Source organism: Phialemonium atrogriseum (genome assembly GCF_030411735.1).
Source record: "Phialemonium atrogriseum strain 8032-3 unplaced genomic scaffold QBC33scaffold_9, whole genome shotgun sequence".
NCBI lineage: Eukaryota > Fungi > Ascomycota > Sordariomycetes > Cephalothecales > Cephalothecaceae > Phialemonium > Phialemonium atrogriseum.
In genome coordinates, this window is record NW_026848146.1 from 185,141 (window position 1) to 204,817 (window position 19,677).

The 19,677-nt window shown below is 56.8% G+C and overlaps 9 protein-coding genes across 9 annotated transcripts; 4 read left to right on the forward strand and 5 right to left on the reverse strand.

Annotated features, from left to right (window-relative positions):
- Positions 1–1,131: 1,131 nt before the first annotated feature.
- On the forward strand, positions 1,132–3,224 carry QBC33DRAFT_373909 (glycoside hydrolase family 18 protein). The gene is made up of 3 exons (XM_060424007.1): positions 1,132–1,676; positions 1,735–1,833; positions 1,895–3,224. Exons 1-3 carry the CDS (start codon positions 1,267–1,269, stop codon positions 2,931–2,933), a joined length of 1,548 nt encoding a protein of 515 aa, XP_060284580.1. The 5' UTR covers positions 1,132–1,266; the 3' UTR covers positions 2,934–3,224.
- Positions 3,225–4,252: 1,028 nt separating this feature from the next.
- Positions 4,253–4,744, reverse strand: QBC33DRAFT_557831 (inner membrane protein YidH; the record flags this gene model as incomplete). The annotated part of the gene is made up of 1 exon (XM_060429834.1): positions 4,253–4,744. One exon carries the CDS (start codon positions 4,742–4,744, stop codon positions 4,253–4,255), a length of 492 nt encoding a protein of 163 aa, XP_060284581.1.
- Positions 4,745–5,767: 1,023 nt separating this feature from the next.
- On the forward strand, positions 5,768–7,727 carry QBC33DRAFT_373964 (uncharacterized protein). Its single transcript, XM_060424008.1, has 2 exons — positions 5,768–6,490; positions 6,550–7,727. The coding sequence occupies exons 1-2, from the start codon at positions 5,912–5,914 to the stop codon at positions 7,618–7,620; spliced, it is 1,650 nt and encodes a 549-aa protein (XP_060284582.1). The 5' UTR covers positions 5,768–5,911; the 3' UTR covers positions 7,621–7,727.
- A 713-nt stretch (positions 7,728–8,440) lies between these two features.
- Positions 8,441–8,934, reverse strand: QBC33DRAFT_373988 (uncharacterized protein). Its single transcript, XM_060424010.1, has one exon. The coding sequence runs from the start codon at positions 8,829–8,831 to the stop codon at positions 8,538–8,540; it is 294 nt and encodes a 97-aa protein (XP_060284583.1). The 5' UTR covers positions 8,832–8,934; the 3' UTR covers positions 8,441–8,537.
- Positions 8,935–11,628, reverse strand: QBC33DRAFT_374339 (SWI/SNF and RSC complexes subunit ssr4). The gene is made up of 3 exons (XM_060424013.1): positions 11,363–11,628; positions 11,036–11,302; positions 8,935–10,969 (listed from the first exon to the last, which is right to left on the reverse strand). Exons 1-3 carry the CDS (start codon positions 11,420–11,422, stop codon positions 9,038–9,040), a joined length of 2,259 nt encoding a protein of 752 aa, XP_060284584.1. The 5' UTR covers positions 11,423–11,628; the 3' UTR covers positions 8,935–9,037.
- On the reverse strand, positions 11,573–14,074 carry QBC33DRAFT_534741 (6-phosphogluconate dehydrogenase). The gene is made up of 5 exons (XM_060427558.1): positions 13,866–14,074; positions 13,514–13,642; positions 12,897–13,452; positions 12,400–12,834; positions 11,573–12,336 (listed from the first exon to the last, which is right to left on the reverse strand). The coding sequence occupies exons 1-5, from the start codon at positions 13,877–13,879 to the stop codon at positions 11,896–11,898; spliced, it is 1,575 nt and encodes a 524-aa protein (XP_060284585.1). The 5' UTR covers positions 13,880–14,074; the 3' UTR covers positions 11,573–11,895.
- On the forward strand, positions 14,075–14,892 carry QBC33DRAFT_534744 (uncharacterized protein). Its single transcript, XM_060427559.1, has 2 exons — positions 14,075–14,569; positions 14,635–14,892. Exon 1 carries the CDS (start codon positions 14,320–14,322, stop codon positions 14,554–14,556), a length of 237 nt encoding a protein of 78 aa, XP_060284586.1. The 5' UTR covers positions 14,075–14,319; the 3' UTR covers positions 14,557–14,569; positions 14,635–14,892.
- Positions 14,893–15,034: 142 nt separating this feature from the next.
- On the forward strand, positions 15,035–16,802 carry QBC33DRAFT_373983 (RNA-binding protein 42). The gene has a single exon (XM_060424009.1). The coding sequence runs from the start codon at positions 15,216–15,218 to the stop codon at positions 16,431–16,433; it is 1,218 nt and encodes a 405-aa protein (XP_060284587.1). The 5' UTR covers positions 15,035–15,215; the 3' UTR covers positions 16,434–16,802.
- Positions 16,764–19,261, reverse strand: QBC33DRAFT_534748 (triose-phosphate transporter family-domain-containing protein). The gene is made up of 3 exons (XM_060427560.1): positions 18,465–19,261; positions 18,092–18,386; positions 16,764–18,034 (listed from the first exon to the last, which is right to left on the reverse strand). Exons 1-3 carry the CDS (start codon positions 19,143–19,145, stop codon positions 17,172–17,174), a joined length of 1,839 nt encoding a protein of 612 aa, XP_060284588.1. The 5' UTR covers positions 19,146–19,261; the 3' UTR covers positions 16,764–17,171.
- Positions 19,262–19,677: the final 416 nt, after the last annotated feature.

Sequence of the window (19,677 nt, forward strand, 5' to 3'; positions counted from 1 at the left end):
GGCAGGGAATAAACGCGCAAGGTCCAGCCTCAAATAAAGGGGATTCCATCACACCACGACCCTGATCTAGCAAGGCAGGGGGAGGGGCTAGAAGGGAAAAGGGAACAAAGAGATGGAATGAAGAAGATCAAGGTTGGTGCAGCAGTGGCCTTCCAGAATCCAGAACCCAGATAGAGATTGAGGTTGCATTCCTCCAGAATTGTCGCATGCCATTGGTGCAGCCACTAAAGGGTACCTGCCGATTCCACTCGGCTGGATCCGATTCCTCGACGCCGAGCTTCTTCCCCCTCCACTTCTCAACCTCAACCCAGCGAATCCAGGGAACGAACAATCAAGCTCAACAGCACATCGTCAAACATGAGCTACTCGGCGGACTAGAACCAATCAATTCACCGCTGCCTAGTCTCTAGATCACGATTCCCCCTTTCATTGCAGTCGCACGTTTCTCCTCCGTGCCCCCCCACTCGGAGTATAATCTCTAAAGTGCATGGCAGCCAACGTTGGATGAAGTCTTGCCAGGGGGAACTGTGGAGAGCAATAAACGTCGCTGTATGGCGAAACCTGTTGGACAACTTGGATGACCCGGATGAGATGGATGAGATGAACACGACGAGGGCTCGCATTGCCGTATTGATTGTTCACATCTTCCGGCAGATAATCCCACGGCCGTCCACCCGGTCCCATCTATATCTGGATAATCATATAGCCTCGTCTTCGGCGGTAGAAGCCTCAGTAGAAGCGCTCTGCCGAGGCCTCGCCGTCGTTCCCGGTCTAAGAAGCCGCGCAACACCAAAACCCCTCCCTGTTTTCTCCGTTGAGTTCATTCTTTTGGCCCCCCCTGCCTCCATCTCCCTCCCTCCTCTCGTAACGGCCCGGCAGACGGTCGAACCCTCACAGGCTAAAGATAGCTGCTCATTAGCAAAATTGCCTCCATTTCTTGAAAGTTGCACAGTGGTAGTTCCACAGCCTCTTGAGCAGCATGTCTTGGTTCCCTAGTCTCTCATATTTCAACTCGGCACGCCCCCCTCACCTTGTCTCTGAGGATGGATAGTCAGCCTCCCATTCCAAATTTCCGCGACAGTGTTCGACGTTGGTGAGCTGGGCCACCCTCTTACATTCCTTATACAGGCGCCCTAGCGTGGTCTAGTAGCCAAAGGCTTCACGAGTTCCCTTTAAAACTCTCATCTTCTGGCCTCTGGGTATGGCCTAGCTTGTTACATTCTCTCTTTCCAGTCCTTACTGCCAACGAGTAGATTATCTTCCACCATGTTGCCCGCCCTCTTGCTTGCCGCCGCTCCTTTCCTGCTGATAGCTCCGGCATCAGCTGGGCCGAGAATACTTGCCAGACAAGACCTCGAGCCAACCTGCGTAGAGATCACTGAAACCATAACGTTCACGACAGTCATCTCTTGGCTGGAGGAAACCACCTCCTTGCCCGCAACATCGTCGGCCGACCCGCCGACCATTCTCACCGAGCACTACAGCCCAATTGGAACATCTTCGAGAACCGTGCCCACCGACACTATACACAGCCACAGCCACACCATACCCAGCGAGATTTCAAGCTCCGAACCCACCCGGACCTCCCAGAGTCTCCTGCCATCACCAAGCGGCAGCGGGACAGCTAACCAAGGTGGCTCGGGACGGTACACAAACGCACTCTACTTCACGAACTGGTGCGCTTGCTCAAGTCCGGGACACACCTCTCCCTCAGTTGCTGACTTTATATATCAGGGGTATCTATGGCGCCGACTTCCAGCCCCAGCAACTTCCTGCGTCCGAGATAACCCATGTCCTCTTCTCGTTCGCCGATATCGCAGCAGATGGCGAAGTGTAAGTCCTCTGTCCCCCTTATACCTTCACCCAATGGCTAGCTAGCTGACATGTTTGGCAGGAAATCGTCAGATGAATACGCAGACCTCCAAAAGCACTACCCGACAGATTCTTGGAATGACCAGGGCAACAATGCATACGGGTGTGTCAAGCAGCTGTACTTGCTCAAGAAGAAAAACCGCGGCATGAAAGTGCTGCTCTCGATCGGCGGGTGGACGTACTCGTCCAAGTTCGCTCCCATCGCTGCGACCGAAGCCGGGCGCCAGAAGTTTGCTTCCTCGGCGGTCGCCCTGGTCAAAGACTGGGGTTTCGACGGCCTTGATATCGACTGGGAGTACCCGGCGAGCGCCGAGGAGGGCCGCAACTTTGTCCTGCTCCTCCAGGCGTGCCGTCAGGCCCTCGACAACTACGCCCAGCAGCATGCCCCGGGCTACCACTTCCTCATCACCATCGCCACCTCGGCCGGTCCAACGCACTACAGGAACATGGACTTCGCCGGCATGGAGCCGCTCGTCGACAACTGGAACCTCATGGCCTACGATTACGCGGGCTCGTGGGACACAACATCGGGCCACCAGGCCAACCTCTACGTGAACACTGGCGACCCGGCGAGCACAAAATTCAGCACGGAGCAGGCGGTGGAGGACTACCTCGCAGCAGGGATCCCCAGCCACAAGATCTCCATGGGCCTGCCGCTCTACGGGCGCTCCTTCGAGGACACGACGGGTCTCGGCCAGCCGTACAGCGGCATCGGCTCTGGCTCGGTCGAGGCGGGCGTCTGGCTGTACAAGGACCTGCCGCGGCCCGGCGCCCGCGAGGCCTACGACGACGTCGCCAAGGCGAGCTACAGCTACGACACGAGCACCAAGGAGCTCATCACCTACGACACCGTCTTCAGCGCCACCGCCAAGGCGCAGTACCTCGTCAGCAAGGGTCTCGGGGGCGCCGTCTTCTGGGAGGCGAGCGGCGACCGCACCGGCAGCGAAAGCCTCGTCGGAACCGTCGCGAAGCGCATGGGTGATCTCGATATGACCCCCAACCTGCTGTCGTACCCGGTTAGCAAGTATGACAACATCCGTGCGGGAATGCCGGACTCTTGAGGGGGGGTTTTGTTGTCGTTTTCTCCTGCCTTTTTCGCTTCTGATCTTCTCCTTTTCCCTTACCCCATCTCCCTTCAATTCTTGGATCCTGGTCCGGGACTGTGTCCCTGGCCTTTTCTCTTTCTAGGCTGTGGCTGAGGTTTTGTGCGTATGTATGTATATGATGGGGTGGCACGTTTGTCTCTGTCTGTGTCTGTCTTGTTTTCGGCTCCTGGTTCTTGACTCTCGGTTGTGCATTTGGCATGTCTGGCTTTGCAATATACCTCAGGTACATACATACATAGAACGATTGCATGATTACGATATACAAACTCGCCTGCTGGCAGCAACGGCGCTCCCTCTACAGTATCTCCCGTCCCTGGGGAACGACCGTGAGGGCTTGAGAATGATGTGGGGGACCATTTCCCTCGGCCCTCTGAGGCTAGTGATTTCTAGGAATTAGGAAGGCCCAGAAATTGTGCTCACATTGCTGTCAGGGGGGTCAGGAGGAGCCTGATGAGACAGAGAGAGGCGTGCAACGCGGGTTGAGCGTGAACTGAGCGCTCCCCGTCATACGCTCTCAACTGTTCGATTTTCATCCGTATGAACGAGTCCATTCCGCCGCGCGCTTCGTCCCCAAGTTCCTCACCCCCAAGTGTATTCGGCGCGTTGTTCACACAAGTGGTTGGGCGTTGCAGCGTTGGGGTTTACATACCTTTAAGAGGTGTTTCGGGTTGGCAAGCCTCCCCCGCCCTCTGCATTCCAGCTCTTAGATCTCTGGATATGGCGAGATCGATAGACTGTCTCAGCCCCTGCCTCCTGGGGGAGTATCAGCCCTATGAGCATGCCAATGGCATTTACGCGACCCAGCAATCCGTACAGCTGGCAGGCTTTGCTAACCCGGCTGGCAGACGAACGAACTCCAACCTCTGAGACATCCAATTAGCGACAGAAAATATGGCATTGTTCAAGAGATAAATATATCCCTCGCAGTAAATGGACCCCTCCCAAATATTGTGCAGAGGGGGTTGGACTCTGGTATCGAGAAACAACTGCATATCCCTGGGTTGGCAGGGATATTCATGGATGACAACCATCACTTTGCCCGCCTCCATTTTCTTCCAGTCCTAATTGCAGAAGGTAGACGAGCGGCAAGTCCCCGAAACACGACCCAATAACCGGACATTGTTGCTAGGGAGCATGTGCTTGCGGTCTTGGGGGGCAGCAGCATCCAGTGCACACGCCTACACCAGAGCGCCGGGAGTGCTGTAATATACAAACTATAGGGCTGAAGAATCCCCATGGTAGTCATACAATTACGAGGCGAAGCAACGGAGACGTCACCCAGCAGTCGACATGTCGTCCCGTTCTCGATGTCGCCGTTGACTTCTCCGCACAGCACTGCCATAGACCCCGCCTGCCAGGCTGGCAACACCAGCGGCTAGCACGGCGGCGCCGTGGTAGGCGGGCTTGAACTGGCCGCGCTCCAGGAGCCTCAGGTTGGAGAAGTACCGCGCCGTCCCGTAGACGATGGACCCGGAGCCCAGGCCCATGAGCGCCCCGACCAGGAGCTGCGACTGCTCCTTATCCTGCTCCCTCCCGTCGTCGTCGTCGGCGTCGTCGACGCCACCCCTGCGTCTCCTACTCTCCGGCGGCTGGAGGATTTCGCGGATATCGAGTTGCGAAAAGCGCTCAATGGCGATGCCGAGAGCCACAAAGCCGAGGCCGGTGCGGATCCAGGCAAGGAAGGTCCGCTCCGAGGCGAGGTGGTCCCGAGCGACGGAGCCAGTGTTCAGAAAGACAGGTGTCCTCCACCGGAATCGACGTAACATGGCTGGATTTTTCAAACAATGGTCGGGTGTTTTGTTTGTGATTCTTTGACAAAGACAAGCTCGGAACTTTCCGACTTTTGGAAGTAGCCAAACAATGGCTAGCGAGGAAAGGGGGGTGGAAACGGTCCCCTGCGCCTGCCTAATGCAGGGGCCTGAATCCGTCCCTAGGAACTCTATTTCTCTCCGTTTCTCTTTCAAGTCATCCCAACAGCCAATTCGTTTTGTGGCCATTCTCCCCTTCTTCCATTATCAGATGACGTGGAAATGTCTGGAAACCGGACCACGCGTTGCCAAGGAGTAGCAAGCTGGACAGTTTACTATAGGGACGGGAAACGAATCTGCCTCTTTGCCATGGTACTTGCGTTTCTGGATCGCTTGAATTGAGCTGGTGAGAAGCACGTTTGATCGCCTCAGGGGTTATTGTCAGAGCCGCAGCTTGGACTTCGACTCAGTCAGCCGGAGCATGAACGGATGAATTCGAGATCAGCAGCCACATGTTGCACGCCCTGGGTGGGGAGGCCTACCATGTGTGCCTGTTGTTATTTTCGACGACAATAAGATCCACCTGCTCTGAGAGATCTCGTCGCTCAAGGACTCCTCTGTACCAGGCGAGTCTCCCACATCACACACTGCCAGTCATGCAGTCTTGATGTTTCGCCACGATTTTGTTTATGCTGTCTGGGCTCTGTAGCCCTGAATCCCCCCAGCCCTGCACCATAGTACCACCTTTGAGACGAGGTGCCCGCAAGATTTTGCCAAGGGCTTGTCAAGGAACTGTCAAGGGCTCGCCAAAAGCGGGAACCTCGTCTCATCATCCCCGCCCCTGTCAGGGTAGGATGACATGTCCGCGGGCATCTCAGACTCATGCCGTGTCCCATTTCATATATTCACCCTGTTACCTGGGTCTGGCCTTCTTCCTCCTTGGCGCTCTCTTTTGAATCGGCTAAGTCTGCTTCGTGAGGTTGTCTCGTTCCCGCCTCTTCCTTCCATTCTCTAATCTTCTTCCATCGTCATTCCTTTCGAGAGACTGCAGGTCAGTATAGGTTTTTTGCTATACACTTTTTAGACCTCTTCAGCTTCACCGGACTTTTTCGCTTCGTCACCAGCTTTTGGCCTGGTCCCTTTCTTGTAACCTGTCTATCTTCCCACCCTCTACCCTCCGACAAAATGCACTTCTCTGCGAGATCCCTCGTCGCCATCCTCCTGGCGGCAAGCGCCTGCGATGCCGCTAACGGCGACCCCGCGCTCGGCGGTAACTCAACGGCTGCGGGACAGGTCAGCAATGGGCAGCAGCAAGTGGGCGCCGCGGTGGGAGGCGTTGCCGACCAGTCTGGCGCGAACGCCGTTGGCAACGCGGTCGGCGTGGGAGCTGCCGCCAATCCGAATGGTGTCAACACGAATGCTGCCAACCAGGGTGCTGTCGGCGCGAATGCTGCCAACCAGGGTGTCGCAGGCGCGAATGCTGTCAACCAGGGTGTCGCCGGCGCGAATGCTGTCAACCAGGGTGTCGCCGGCGCGAATGCTGTCAACCAGGGTGTCGCCGGCGCGAATGCTGTCAATGCGAATGCGGAAGTTGGGACAGCCGCGGCGGTAGCCGCTGCCACCGAGGCAGCAGCAGCAGGTCCTGGATCTCTACTACCTCTGCCTGGTTTCCAGGCCCAAACTGCCGGGGAGCTGAAGCCGCTGCCTAACCTCGGAACAGTGAACACTGTAGCCTCGGCCGTCCAGCCCGCCCTCACGGCCCTGGTACGTGTACACCGACTCCGCGTTTTCTCCCTGAATTTTCGCTAACATCAATTCTTCAGCCGAACCTCGGCGGTGGTGTTGCCTCTTCCGCACAAGCGCTCCAACCACTCCCCGGCCTGTCCACTGTGCAGGCTATCTCGTCTGTTGCGGCCCTTCCCCCTGTCGCACTCCCACCTGTTGGGGGTCTCTCAACCGTGGCAGCTCCCGCACCCGTAGCTTCCACAGCTGCGGTCGCTGGGTCCTTCAATGTTATCCCTGCTTCAAGCAGTGTGGCAGAAGTGGCTGGCGAAAACCCCGCAACAGCATCTGCGGCAACCACTTTGGCATCCTTTGCAACCATTGCTCCAGAGGCATCGGCATCTCTTGCACCCCTTGCACCCCTTGCACCACTTTCTCCTGTCGAGTCGGCACCCCTCGCCAGCCTTGCGCCCATAAGCGGAGCAACGGCCGTGCCTGGAGGTTTAGAGCCAATCGCAACCCCAACTGCCGGGGCTGATTCTGGGGTCCAGTTGCTGCCGCTGCCAGGGGTGTCCTCTTCCACTGCAGGCGGCCTTTCGATAGCCACGGCCCCGGCACCCGGCACGGAAGCATCTCAGCCAGCTTTCCCCTTCAACAACGGCACGGCCGGTCAGCCTGGTGGGCTCGGTGGCGGTGCTCAGCTTGCCGGGACCGGAGTCGCCCCCCAGGCAACTGCCGGCCTCATTCCTATTGGCTCTGCCAGCATCGGCGGCGTCGGCGCTGCCGCTGGCACTCTCGCCCCGCTCCCCGGTCTCAACGGGGCTAACGAGGGAGGCGCTGGGACTGGAGGTGCCGGCGAGGGAGGCTCGGTCTCCCTCAACCCGCTGCCCGGTAGCGCGGGGACCGGCGTAGGGAGCCTTGCGCCCCTCCCGATCGAGACGTCGACCAATGTTAGAGGCGGATCTGGCGCAGCTGGCACGCTGCCTTCCACCACGGCATCCACTGGCGGCGTCACCCTGACGGAGGGCGGCAGCACCGCTACGGCCTCGGCAGGTGGCACAACTAACGGCAATTCCACCCTAAACGCTAGCAACGCTGCAGGACCGGCGATGGATGCCTCGCTGGCCATTGTCGGCGGTGCCCTTGGCCTGTTTGCCATGCTCATGTTGTAAGAAGCGAGGAAGCAAGTGGACAGGCCCCGGGCGGATTTGCCCGACCGATGACCTCGACTTACGCTGAGCCTCGTGGTCGATCGGGTCGGATGGAGGCGGCCATGTTGTACCGTTTTATTTTATATTTTCTAGCCATCACCAAATGGCGACTTTGGTCCGCGGCCAACCTCAGACCAGGTTTACGAATTCAGTCATTCTTTTGTGGGCGGTGATTTATATATAGGACCGGACTCCTTTTTGAGGCGAGACCACTTGAGACGAATACATATGTGGAAGAGGATGGATGTTTGCCGTAGCTGGATCTGCTCGATAGGCTACGACAGCACCTTCCATCTGGGCAGCACTCAGACGCTGCTCATGATACATATCAATGGTGCGAATACTCGCTGTGGGACATAGGTAATTTCTGGCCGAGAAGGAGACACTGAAGGGGGAGAGTCGCGGAGAGTAAGGCAATACATATCTTACTAGTGTAGTAGATAGAAAACAACCAAAATAACAATATATTTTGTGCCACTGTCTTCCGTCTAGGTCTGCGTCTTTTTTAGACATCGCCTCACGGATCCAACTCTCAACTTCCGTTCACCACCACGGCACCCGGCCTGGCTTGCTCCAATAACCGCAAAATCGGACGTGGGCTGACTGACGGCTCCCTCGCAACGATGGCATTGTTTGATCGCTCTGCACAGCCACCACGGGATCGATCGCCCGCAAACCGCCGCCCCCACGGGCCATCCCCCAGGCAAGGCACGAGCGCCTGAAACTGCTCATGTTTCAGGGCGGGGGTCAAAGTTCAAGGTGAAGCGACGAAGTGGCGACTGGTAAAAAAAATAGATTCAGGTCCGAGGATTGTATTTTTTATCAGTACCTATAAAAGTAGGAGTCGGATCTTCCGCCCTTGGCACAAGGATGTTTGGTTATCTCCAAGCGAAGAAACAACGATCCCTTCCATGCATTCCACGCGATGGGAAGATCACGACCCGGGAATGGCGAGAAACTGATCTCCCTAGGCGCAGAATACGAGCAAGCAAGGAGATCGCAACACCAAAGGCCAATAATCCATTTTCACTCGTAGTATTCGTAGTGGTACAGTGCACAATCGCGTTTTGCTTGCTCTTCCACCCCCCTAGCACCGAGCACAAAAACACACAAAAGCCCCAAGGTGGGCGTAAATATCGCCATCGAGCTTCGACGCCTTTAAAGACTAGCATCACCCAACAGATATACCCCTGTTCCCGTAAACGCCGGTTGGACCCATCTCACCCCCTTGACCTGCTGACATACTTCCTCGACGACTCTGCAGCCGCCACGATTATGACTTGTCCGCCCCCTCGGGGGAATCTGCAATATGTGTACATGTGTGTCACAAAGGTCGTTTCTCGCCCCCTTAGCTTAGCTTACCTAGCTGCCGCATACCCTAGATGCCGCCATCGGCAGGCGTGCCCCCGGCGGACCGGTCCACGCCGTGGAACGCGTCCCCGAACGCCGAGTCCTCCATGTCCATGTTCAGGTCGAGCCCCTCGGCCAGGTCGGAGCCCCCGGCCCCGTCGTAGCTCGCCAGCGCGTCTCCCGCCGTGTCCAGGTCGCCCAGCGAGCTGAAGTCGCCGTGGTCGCCGTCGAACGCGGAGCCGTCGCCCGGCGTGGGGGCCGCCGACGCAGGCTTGCTCGGCACCTGGGTATGCTGCGCCTGGGTGGCCGGCTCCGTGGTAGATGTCGGCTGGGGCTGCGGAGTCCCGGAGGCTCCCGGCAGGTTGGGCGACGAGTTCCCGGAGCCGTCCGTCTTTTGTACGACTACCCAGTCGCCACTCCCCGTTCCCTGATCGGGGATCGTGGGTGCCTCGGCTTTAGCCGCACTTGCATCCTCCATCCTGACATCTCCGGCAGCGTGGGCTGCTGATGTTGGGGGTTGGGCGGCCGATGTTGCCTGCGTTGGCTGTGGGGATGGCGCATTTATGTTGGAGGGGGTAACGACGGAAGAAGCCATGGCAGAGAGGTGCGGTTGCGGTGTCGGGAAATTGTTGACAGGCGTTGGTGTCGATGAGAAGCCGGTGTGCATCTGATCCAAAAGGCCCGCAGCAGTCCCACCCATGTCAATATCAGAGTCGCCGATCATGATACCACTATTCTGGGATTCGTTCTGGGACAGCTGCCGAGACATCGGGGCGCTTGCGCCAGCATCCGGAACTCCAATGGCCATCTGCGGAGCTTGCGGAACGGGCTCAGGTTCCGGCAGAGGCTCCTGATATCCGCCATCCTGGACTCGATGGACGTCATGGACCACCGCGGCGTGCTTGCCCAGAGGCACTTCGACTTGAGCCAGAATATCCTCAATACTCTTCTTCTCGTGCCTTTGAGGCGATCTGATCGCCCCGTCTTCGTCTTCTTCCAGCTTGCCTTCGAGTCGCCAGAATTCCGGTCCCATCTCTTCCACCGTCGACCGCAGATCAATCTCAGCATCCTTGATGATTGCGTTGTCCCTCAGCTTGGCTACTACCTCTGCATGATCAGCCTTCATTTGCTCAATCTCGGCATTGGTCGACTCGATCTTCTCCTGGACACGTTTCTCAAACTCGGCGGCCAGGCCAGGGTCCAGTTGACCAATATATGGTTTCTTGGGCGGGACGGACAAGGCCTCGCTGCCTTGAGCTTCGAAGATCCCATCTGTCAAAGACGCGAGTTCCCCCTTGAGACCCAATCCAAGGTCTGGAGCGATGATCTGCAGAATACGGTAGGGTGAAGACAGGATCTCTTCCATCCACTCGTGGTTTTGTTGATATCGGGCTATGCTGACCTCCCGGAGGGTCATTTGGTCAAACAGGTCGCCCCGTGACGTGTCTTCCTCATCGTCGTAAGCTGCTTCTAGCGACGGAACTGCCCCGATCATGGGTTGTTGATGGGCCTGGGCTTGCGGCGCAACTTGTCCTGCCCGGCGCTTGGGGGTTGGGCCCGCTGCGGGAGGACCGTGCGGGGGATATGCCATCGTCTGCGGGACACCGCGAACATTCGCCGGTGGCGCATACATGGCGTTGCCTCGCCCTGGTAGAGGAAGGTGAGGCCAGTTGACGCGGTCCGAGAGCATGAACTCCTTCCGGACGATTTGGCCCATCGACATCAGTTGCTGGCGGAAGTTCAAGGTTTGCTGCATCTGCGGAGTGACGGGGATCATGTTTACAGGCAACCGGTCGCTCTTTTCGGCTGGTCCGTAGTGAACGATCCACAGGCGAGGATCGACTGGAGGTGTGTTTGGCGCGCCCGCCTGTGGCGGCATGAGACGGAAGCGTCGCCTCGAGTGCACGGCGGCCGGTTCGCCCATACGGTAGCCGGACCTTTGGAAGTATATCTCGAGAATCTGCCATATCTATTAGCCGCGCTTGTTCCTTCATGCATCTTCACTCGGTTTTCCGGCTCCACATACCAGTCTATTCCCGACTTCCTGGCGGTAGTAAGTCTCAGGGGAAGCCCACACGTATCCATCACTGGCAAAATCGATACCGCGTCGCACCAGTGGTTGCCAGGTCAAATATATTGAGCCATCTTGAGGGGTCTCAAGGTAAGTCCAGAAGAAAGGGGCAGTGTCGCGGGCGACCTTGGGCGCGCCAAGCAGCCAGTTAGTCACTTCTTGTAAATCGAGTCGTGGCATCAATGGGTATCGGTATGTCGACAGGAGATGGACGTGAGGGAGCTACCAATCAAGATTGTTAGGCTTGTATAAGATCGCCATTATGGCTGGGCTTCAACTCACCAAATCTCCTTGAACATTGAGACTCGGATCAGGCTCAACTGCCATCTTGTTGGCTGCCATGATGAGAGGTATCGGCGGGGCGATTGGCAATGTGGGTAGAATCACTAGGCCTAGCCGACCAAATCAGTGAGAAGCCCAGTATATTTCAGGTCACTGTTTTTTCCTGGGTAATGGCGATTGGCATGGAATCGTGGTTATTTATCTGATGGTGGACCCTCCTGTGAAGAAAAGTCGCGCCTCACGCGTGAGCACAGTGCACAGACAAGGCTGACAGAAAAGCCATCACAAACACCATCACGTGATATTTCCTCCCATGTAGTATACCTATGCCTACAGCCAATTAGGTAAACTCCACTATCATGGACCCAGGTGATGATGCTATGTACCGTACCTTTGCAAAAATACAACCTAGAAGTTTGCACTCAATCATGAATCCATTTTGTGTTCTCCATGCCAAACTGTAGGATCTACTCTCACGGAGCTACCAGTCTACTACTTCAGTCATCTACTTTTATGCACCAATCTCCCTTTTTTTAAGCCTGGTACGTGGAAGCAGAAACATTCCCTCCACGGCCGGTCCAGTTGACGTGGATATCCTCGCCTACCTTGTACTTGGAGCTGGCGAACTCGGGCTTGATTCTGAAGGTGTGAGCGCCGAAGTAATCACGCTGTCCCTGGAGCAGGTTTGCCGGCAGATCCTTGGTGCGGTAACCATCAAACCAGGACAGGGCAGTCGAGAAAGCGGGGGTCGGGATGCCGAGCAGCGCCGCCTTCGAGACAACGTCTCTCCAGCCGGGCTGAGCCTTGTGGATGGCATTGTTGAAGAAATCGTCGAAGAGCAGGTTCTCCAGATCCGGCTGCTTGCGGTACGCGGCAGTGATGTCCTTGAGGAAGACGGACCGGATAATGCAGCCACCACGCCACATTAGGGCAATCGATGGCTTGTTCAGCTTCCAGCCGTATTCCTTGGCGGCCTAGACGGCGTGGTTAATTAAAAAGCACCTTCTTGCACACCACTCCCTGGGGCGACGGCTTACCTCCTGCATGAGCATGAAGCCCTGGGCGTAGGAAATGATCTTGGAGGCGTACAGAGCTTGCTCCAGGTCGTCGAGGAACTGCTCCTTGTTGCCCTCGAACGTGTTGGCCCTGCCGACAAACTCGAGCTTGGACGAAGCCTTGACACGCTCATCCTTGATGCTGGACAAGCAGCGGGCGAGCACAGCCTCGGCAATGAGGGTCACAGGCATGCCCAAGTCCAAGGCGTTGACTGCTGTCCACTTGCCAGTACCCTTCTGGCCAGCCTTGTCAAGAATCTTCTCGACCAGGGCAGTGCCATCAGCGTCATTGTAGTACATGATATCCCTGGTGATCTCGATCAAGAAGGAGTCCAGGACACCCTTGTTCCACTTGGCGAAAACGTCACCCATTTCCTTGTTTGACATCCCGAGGCCGCGCTTCATGATATCGTACGCCTAGAAGATGGGTGTTAGTACACATGGCGGGACTCGGCGGGCTACAAGTGGGCAATAGATACCTCGCAGATGAGCTGCATGTCGCCGTACTCGATGCCGTTGTGGACCATCTTGACATAGTGGCCAGCACCCTCATCACCGACCCACTCGCAGCAGGGCTCGTTGTCGCTCTTGGCAGAGATGCTCTGGAAGATATCCTTGATGAAGGGCCAGGCATCCTCGTGGCCACCGGGCATGATGGAAGGGCCGTAACGGGCGCCCTCCTCGCCGCCGGAGACACCAGAGCCGACGAAGCGGAGGCCCTTGGATGCGAGGTACCTCGTTCTCCGGTTGGAATCGGGGAAATGTGAGTTACCACCGTCGATGATGATATCTCCACGCTCGAGAAGGGGGAGGAGGGTCTCGATCCAGTCGTCAACAGCCTTGCCAGCCTGGACCAGGAGCATGATACGGCGGGGCTTCTTCAGCTTGGAGACAAACTCCTCGGTGGAGTGGGCGCCAACGATGGACTTGCCCTTGGCCTCGTTTTCGAGGAAGCGGTCGACCTTGGACACGGTGCGGTTGAAAGCGCAAATGGTGAAACCATGGTCGGCCATGTTCAGGATCAGGTTCTGGCCCCTTGGCTCATGTTAGCCACGACTGGCGCGCGAGGATCGGAGGAAATGCGGCTCAAACTTACATGACGGCCAGGCCAATAAGGCCGAGATCAGCACTTGCGGTATCGTTAGCATTGCCTTGATTCTCTGGTTTCAGGGAGGATGAGATAGCTCGCCCGATCCCGCCAACGTTGAGGTTGGCCAGACGAGCGCTGGGAGGGACTCAGTAGGTATAAATGGAAGGAGATACGCAGCATCAATTAAACAAGTGCTGGAGGGTGGTTCCGACAACTACTGCGAGGCAGATCATCGACTTGCTGGCAAAGACGGAACTCCATCACCACCTGGAGGGGATGATCTCAGGTGCCTCGTGGTTTGCTTGGATTTGCTTGATCGGAGGAAGAAGGTGGGGTAGAACTTGCACAAGGGACTTACACTGCACCAGACATGGTGAATCAATGGGAACAGCAGGGTTCAGGGAAATCAAAAGAGGCAGAAAGGGGTTCTATGCTTGAAGGTGCAGCTGTTCCGGAGCCAAGGGCTTGAACAGGATTCCAGGTTCTTGGTTGTTGTTTGTTGTTGGGGGGAGGGAGTTGAGAAGAGCGGGATTTCTATTGGGGAAGGCGGGGAGGAGGAAAATATGGATGAGTGATGCAACTTCGAAGTCGGAGGAGGGTAGGAGGGCAATTGTGTAATAACGTCCAGTAGTAGGCAAAAGCTAAAATGAGCGGGTAATTGATGGCGGGGCTTATTACTCAGGGTCCCGACCGGCGACAGCATCAACCTGTTACCTGGATGATTTCATTGAGCCGTCCATCAAGTCAGTTCCTAGCTTTTTGTGCTGCTTGTCCATTCAGGTTTGACGATAACTACCATCTACTGTGGGCAGATGTTTGAAACGGTTCCAGCCCTCCTTTCCCATTGGACCATAGCCCTCCATGCCTTGATGAGAACATTGGCGTTGCTGTTTTCCAACCCTCAGTGTTACAAGGAGAGGTCCCTCCCTCAATCAAACCCTTCCATCTCATCTTTGTGTGCCCCTGTGGGGCAAGGCGGGATTTTTGTTGTCAAGGTCAGGAGGGAAGTCCGACCATGTTTCGCTCCCCGTCACAACAATTGTCCGTGAAAAAATGTCGCACCTAAATTCTCCGATCCTTATCAGTAGCTCTTAAAGACAACTTTAACACACTTAATCTGCACCTACCTATCCAATTGCCTGATAGTACGGAGTACACTCCGTGTTTACCGAATGACAGGTCTGTACGTCATGACGACGCCTATCTATTTCTTCGGCCTTTAGAGCTGGGAGGGCTCTAGAAGAGCCAAGCCAGAACCTCCAGGATCCACTATAACTGCATTTCACGCATTGCCTGTCTGTGTCTCCTGTGTTGTTGAACACATTTGAAACTACCGACAGTAGCATCTCTCAATGCCAGGCCGATGATGGAGCTTTGGAGGGGCATCACTCTGGCACTCCTGCCCCTCCATTGCTCAAGGTGGGGTGATTGTCACTTCCATGTGTGGCGCATTGAAAGATCGGCAGGAATCACGTGGCACTGCACTGCCACTCGACAAGTTTCTTTAGAGGCTGAAAAAAAGTACTTTGTTGATCCCCGACTGCCAACTTCCCGACGCCACTGACCAGGCAACATCCCCACGTCAACGAGTCCTACCTCCCCGTCTTTGTTGAGGTTCTCAAGAAGGAACTTAAAATTTGCCGGTGGGACTCACAGGTACGTGATAAATAACAGAGAACCACTCTTCTGCGAGCGCAACCAGTTCATCATGTCGTACCCCGGTCCTCCAGGTGTATCCAGCAACTCGTCGCACCCTTCGCTGCCACCACGACCACCAGCCCCAGCCAAGCAGCCATCGGGCTTCAAGCCAGCATTTCCACAGGCGACGAACTCATCATCCCCATCCTACCCATCCTATGCTCCCAGCCCAGCTCCCAGTTATCCGACAGCCACCTCGTACTCGAATGGCCCCAGCTACGGTGCTGCCCCTCCACGCCAATATGTCGCCCAACCCACCACGGCACCCTACCCCTCCTACTCGCAACCTCCCACCATAGGTGGAGGCCCTACCACCTACCAGCAGTCATCCTCATACAACTACCCCCAACGAAACTATCCACAACAACAGGCCTACTTCGGCGGCGCCAGCAGCGCGAGCTACTCAACTCCGCCTCAGATTCGCAACCCCTTCCCCGCACCCGACCCATCCGGCGGCGGCGGCGGCGGCGGCGACCACGACGCCGAGATGGCTGCCCAGATAGCCCAGTGGCAGAGCGCGTACATGCCAAAAGAAGCGGTCGACCCTACCGGCAAGCACCCCGGCGGCGGCCGGTTCGGCGGCGGGGCTAACGCGGGCGCGTCGGCGGTGACGGGAGCAGCCGGGGCGGCGGCGGCGACAGCGGCGGCGGACGCTGCAAAGGCGACGGATGCGGCGGACCCCGGCGCAGCGGCCGCGGCGGGAGACGGGAAGAAGAAGACGGTGTACCGCGAGGGCGGCGGCAAGAAGTGGATGGACGACACGCTGCTCGAGTGGGATCCCAACCACCTGCGGCTCTTCGTGGGCAACCTGGCCGGCGAGGTGACGGACGAGTCACTGCTCAAGGCCTTCTCGCGGTGGACCAGCGTGCAGAAAGCCAAGGTGGTGCGGGACAAGCGCACGACCAAGAGCAAGGGCTACGGGTTCGTGAGCTTCTCGGACCCGGACGACTTCTTCCAGGCGGCCAAGGAGATGAACGGCAAGTACATCCAGAGCCACCCCGTGGTCGTGCACAAGGCCAAGACCGAGATCAAGCCCCAGATCACCAAGGACGACCGTCGCGGCCGGGGCAAGAACAACAAGAAGGGCCGCGGCAACAAGAGCGGCAGCGGCTCGGGCAGGGGCGACGGTGCCGCCCCCGGATACGAGCCGCACCTTGGCCCGGCCGCTGGCTCCGGCATTACGAAGCCCGGCCAGAAGACGAGGGGCGGCCTCAAGCTCCTGGGTTAGCCCAGTCTTGCTCGGCTATCTGGGAGCGGAGCGCACTTTGATTTCCATCGCCTTACCTGGTGGGGACAGGAAGAAAGCTATGATCTCATCGGGCGTGGATATTGAGTCGATCAAGACGGTATTCAGCAGGCGAGGCACGGGAAAGTGCTCAGAGAAACCTAGAGAACGTGCATTGGAGGCAACTGGTACTTGACATTTGCTCTCGGCGTTGGGGGTAGGAACATACCCAGGATTAATGGCTACTTGACGGCAGCAGCAGTTGTATCGCACTTAGCTAACCGTCTGCGTATAGAGTCAAGAACAGAAATTCATGAATAATTCTTCACAATCCCCATTTGTAGGATTTCTACGCTTCCTCGTTCTTCTGACCCCGTATTTATTTTCATGTATCTCGATGGAAATGCACATACCCTAAAAGTACCCGACTGTACGCCATCCCCATGACCACCTTGCGTTTATCCCCCTCTTCCTTCAAATGTCTACTATTATTACATGGGTATTTTGCAACTGTCCATCACAATCGACCTATTTCCCCTAAGGATGTTCGTCCTTGACGGTCGGTGTCCGAAGCCTATGCTGATTTGTGTCCGTTGAATATAAATGGTCGTTCGAGACGGATTATCTTTTGTACAGGATGGGAGACGATGTCTAAATATCGCACCATATGCATATCGATTAGAAAATAATTTCGGGGGGCCGCTGACACAAAAGCCGCCCGGGCTTGATCGACCGGTGATTCTAGTCCTCCCGTTCGGACTTTTTATTCAAGTTGGATACCAGTTCTGGCGACGAAATCGTGTCGCCGTCCACGGCGAACGCATTGTCCTCCGCATCGGTGCTGTGCCGGAGGAGTCCCGTATCCTCGCCGCCGTCATCGGCGTCCTCGTCGCCGCCGCTGGTGCTGGACGAGGAGAAGCCGTTGGAGTCCACCTCCTTGTTGCCGGCCATGTGGCTGCGGTGGGCCTCGGCCTGGGCCTCCTCGCGCATCTTGGCGATCTTGAGCCAGTTGTACGCGGCGATGGCCCCGAGGGTGACGAGCAGGCCGGAGACGTTGACCACGGTCAGCGTGTCGCCGAAGACGATGGCGGCGGCCGAGATGGTGACGGCTTCCTTGAAGATGCCCGCGATCGACAGGGTCACGACCGACGTCCGTTGCAGCAGGGCGAACTCGGCGGCCGTCATCATGAAGGCGATGGCGCCAGGGAAGACGATTAACATGGGGGTGAGGATGGGGCCCCATTCGTTGGCAAGCGTGCCGATGCCTTGCAGTAGCGCCGGAAAGCCCTCGGCGGGGATGGCAATTACGATGAGAGACAGGAACATCACGGGGGCGAGGAAGAATATGCTGGAGAATGGATTGGAGGTTGCGGGGTTGCGTAGGAGGAGGATCTGCGTCAGGGCCCAGCGGAATCCAGAGAAAAAGGCGGCCGAGATGACCAGGAGGAACCCGCCCATTTTAAATTCGACTTCGCCAGCGACCATCATGACGACGCCTGCGGTCATGGTTGCGATTATGGCGATGAGCCTCCATGTCGGGGACTCGAGGCGGAACAGGAAGGCAAAGACGAGAACGAATGCTAGGCTTGAGGACTTGCACATGGCTGCGGGGTTGTTAGGCTTTTCGATTCCCCCAAACCAACGCCGTTCGATAGACTTACTGTAGAATGTGAGAGTGATGAACTTCAGGGACGTGTTGCCCAGACCGATGTCAAGGCCAGTCGCCACTCCGCAGGGAGCAATTCGGGTGAAGTAGAACATCTTGGACATGATTGGCCTGTCCGGCTCGTGTCTTGATTGCCCAAGGTCTGATCTGTGGGCATTTTCTGGCCGGAATGAGGGTATGAAGTAGAGGGTCAGAGACGCAAGGGAAAACTGTACGATCATATGCACGGCAGTCGTAAACAGCGGGAAAGGAAAGTTGAGTTTGTCCTTATCGAACATCCACTTGTTGTACTACATGTGCATGTTAGTCTCTTCTCTGGCCTGGATCTCGAAGCAGCGGGGCGGGGGGGAGGGAGGGCAGAGGTTTACCAGTGAGATGAGGAGAGAGAAGAAATACCACAGGCCGATAAGGACTCCGTTCACCAAGAGCCTCCTGGCAACGGTTTGGTCCGCCTCTTTCTTCTCCTGAGCTGTGATTCTCTCCCGGACAACCCTCTGATCTAGACGGGTATTCCGTCTCTTCTTTCGCTGTTTCCGACGTTTGTCCTCCCCGGTGAGGCCCGCCTCTTCGTCGTCGTGCAGGTCTTCATCCGACAAGCTGTCGTTACCCCTTTCATCCGTCCTCGAAGCGTCCGTCTCGTCGTCTACCTCCAATATCTTGGGCTCCTCGTGGGCACTCAACTGGTTCCTAACCGATGACGCCGTAGGCCGCGAGGATCCAGATTGGTTGGTTCCAGAGTTGGCCGGATTCTTCAGGCTACTCCTGCGCCGGCGATGGGCAGCTGGAGCGATGGGGTCCATTTCGATGTCGTCGGAGCGCAGGGTTACCGGAGCAGACGCGGCATCTGGATATGTCCAGTTGTCGGAGGGGCCAGCTGGCCAGGGGTCTGTAGGGAGATTGAGATCCCCTAGAGCACGGGACGTCGAGATGGGCTGTGGCCTCGTCGAGGAGGTTGAGACGGAGAGGAAGGTGGTCGAATTGGGGTCTATTCGAGGGGGTGGAGCTGTGGGCGGTGTGCCTCTTCTGTCGGATGGGAAAGGAAGAGACATATTATTTTATGTAGGGTTATGTTGCTTCCGGTCTTTTCTTCATTGCCCATTAGCGATCTGATCTGGGGACATTGGAGCAGGTCGATGGCGCTCACAAGATGAGTTGTGGAGCAGCTTGGCACTCCTGAGCGAATCGCGAATCTGGCTAGAGTTTACTTGGGTCCCGACGTCCCAAGAAATCCCTGCCCTTGCTTGGCGTGTTGTGCAGGGCCCCTGTTACCTCAGGGCCCCTTCCCTCTTTTGCCTGTCACCTGGCACCCGCGAAGCACCGCAGATTCACATGAGTGTACCAGCGAATTCGGTATCGTTCGGAAATGCCGGCACCTAGTGTATACTACAGTATGTCTGTTCATCGTCTTGCATTGCATCCTGTTTGATTCTTCAGGGTTCCTAGGTACCTATGGTGAGGCACGCGACTTGCAGGAAGCCCCGCATCATCGACGGGCCATTCGGAAAGGAAGGGCGGGCTGGAATGTCGGTGGCTGATGGATACTTTGCCGACTTTTGATGGCTCGGTGGTCTACCACTACCT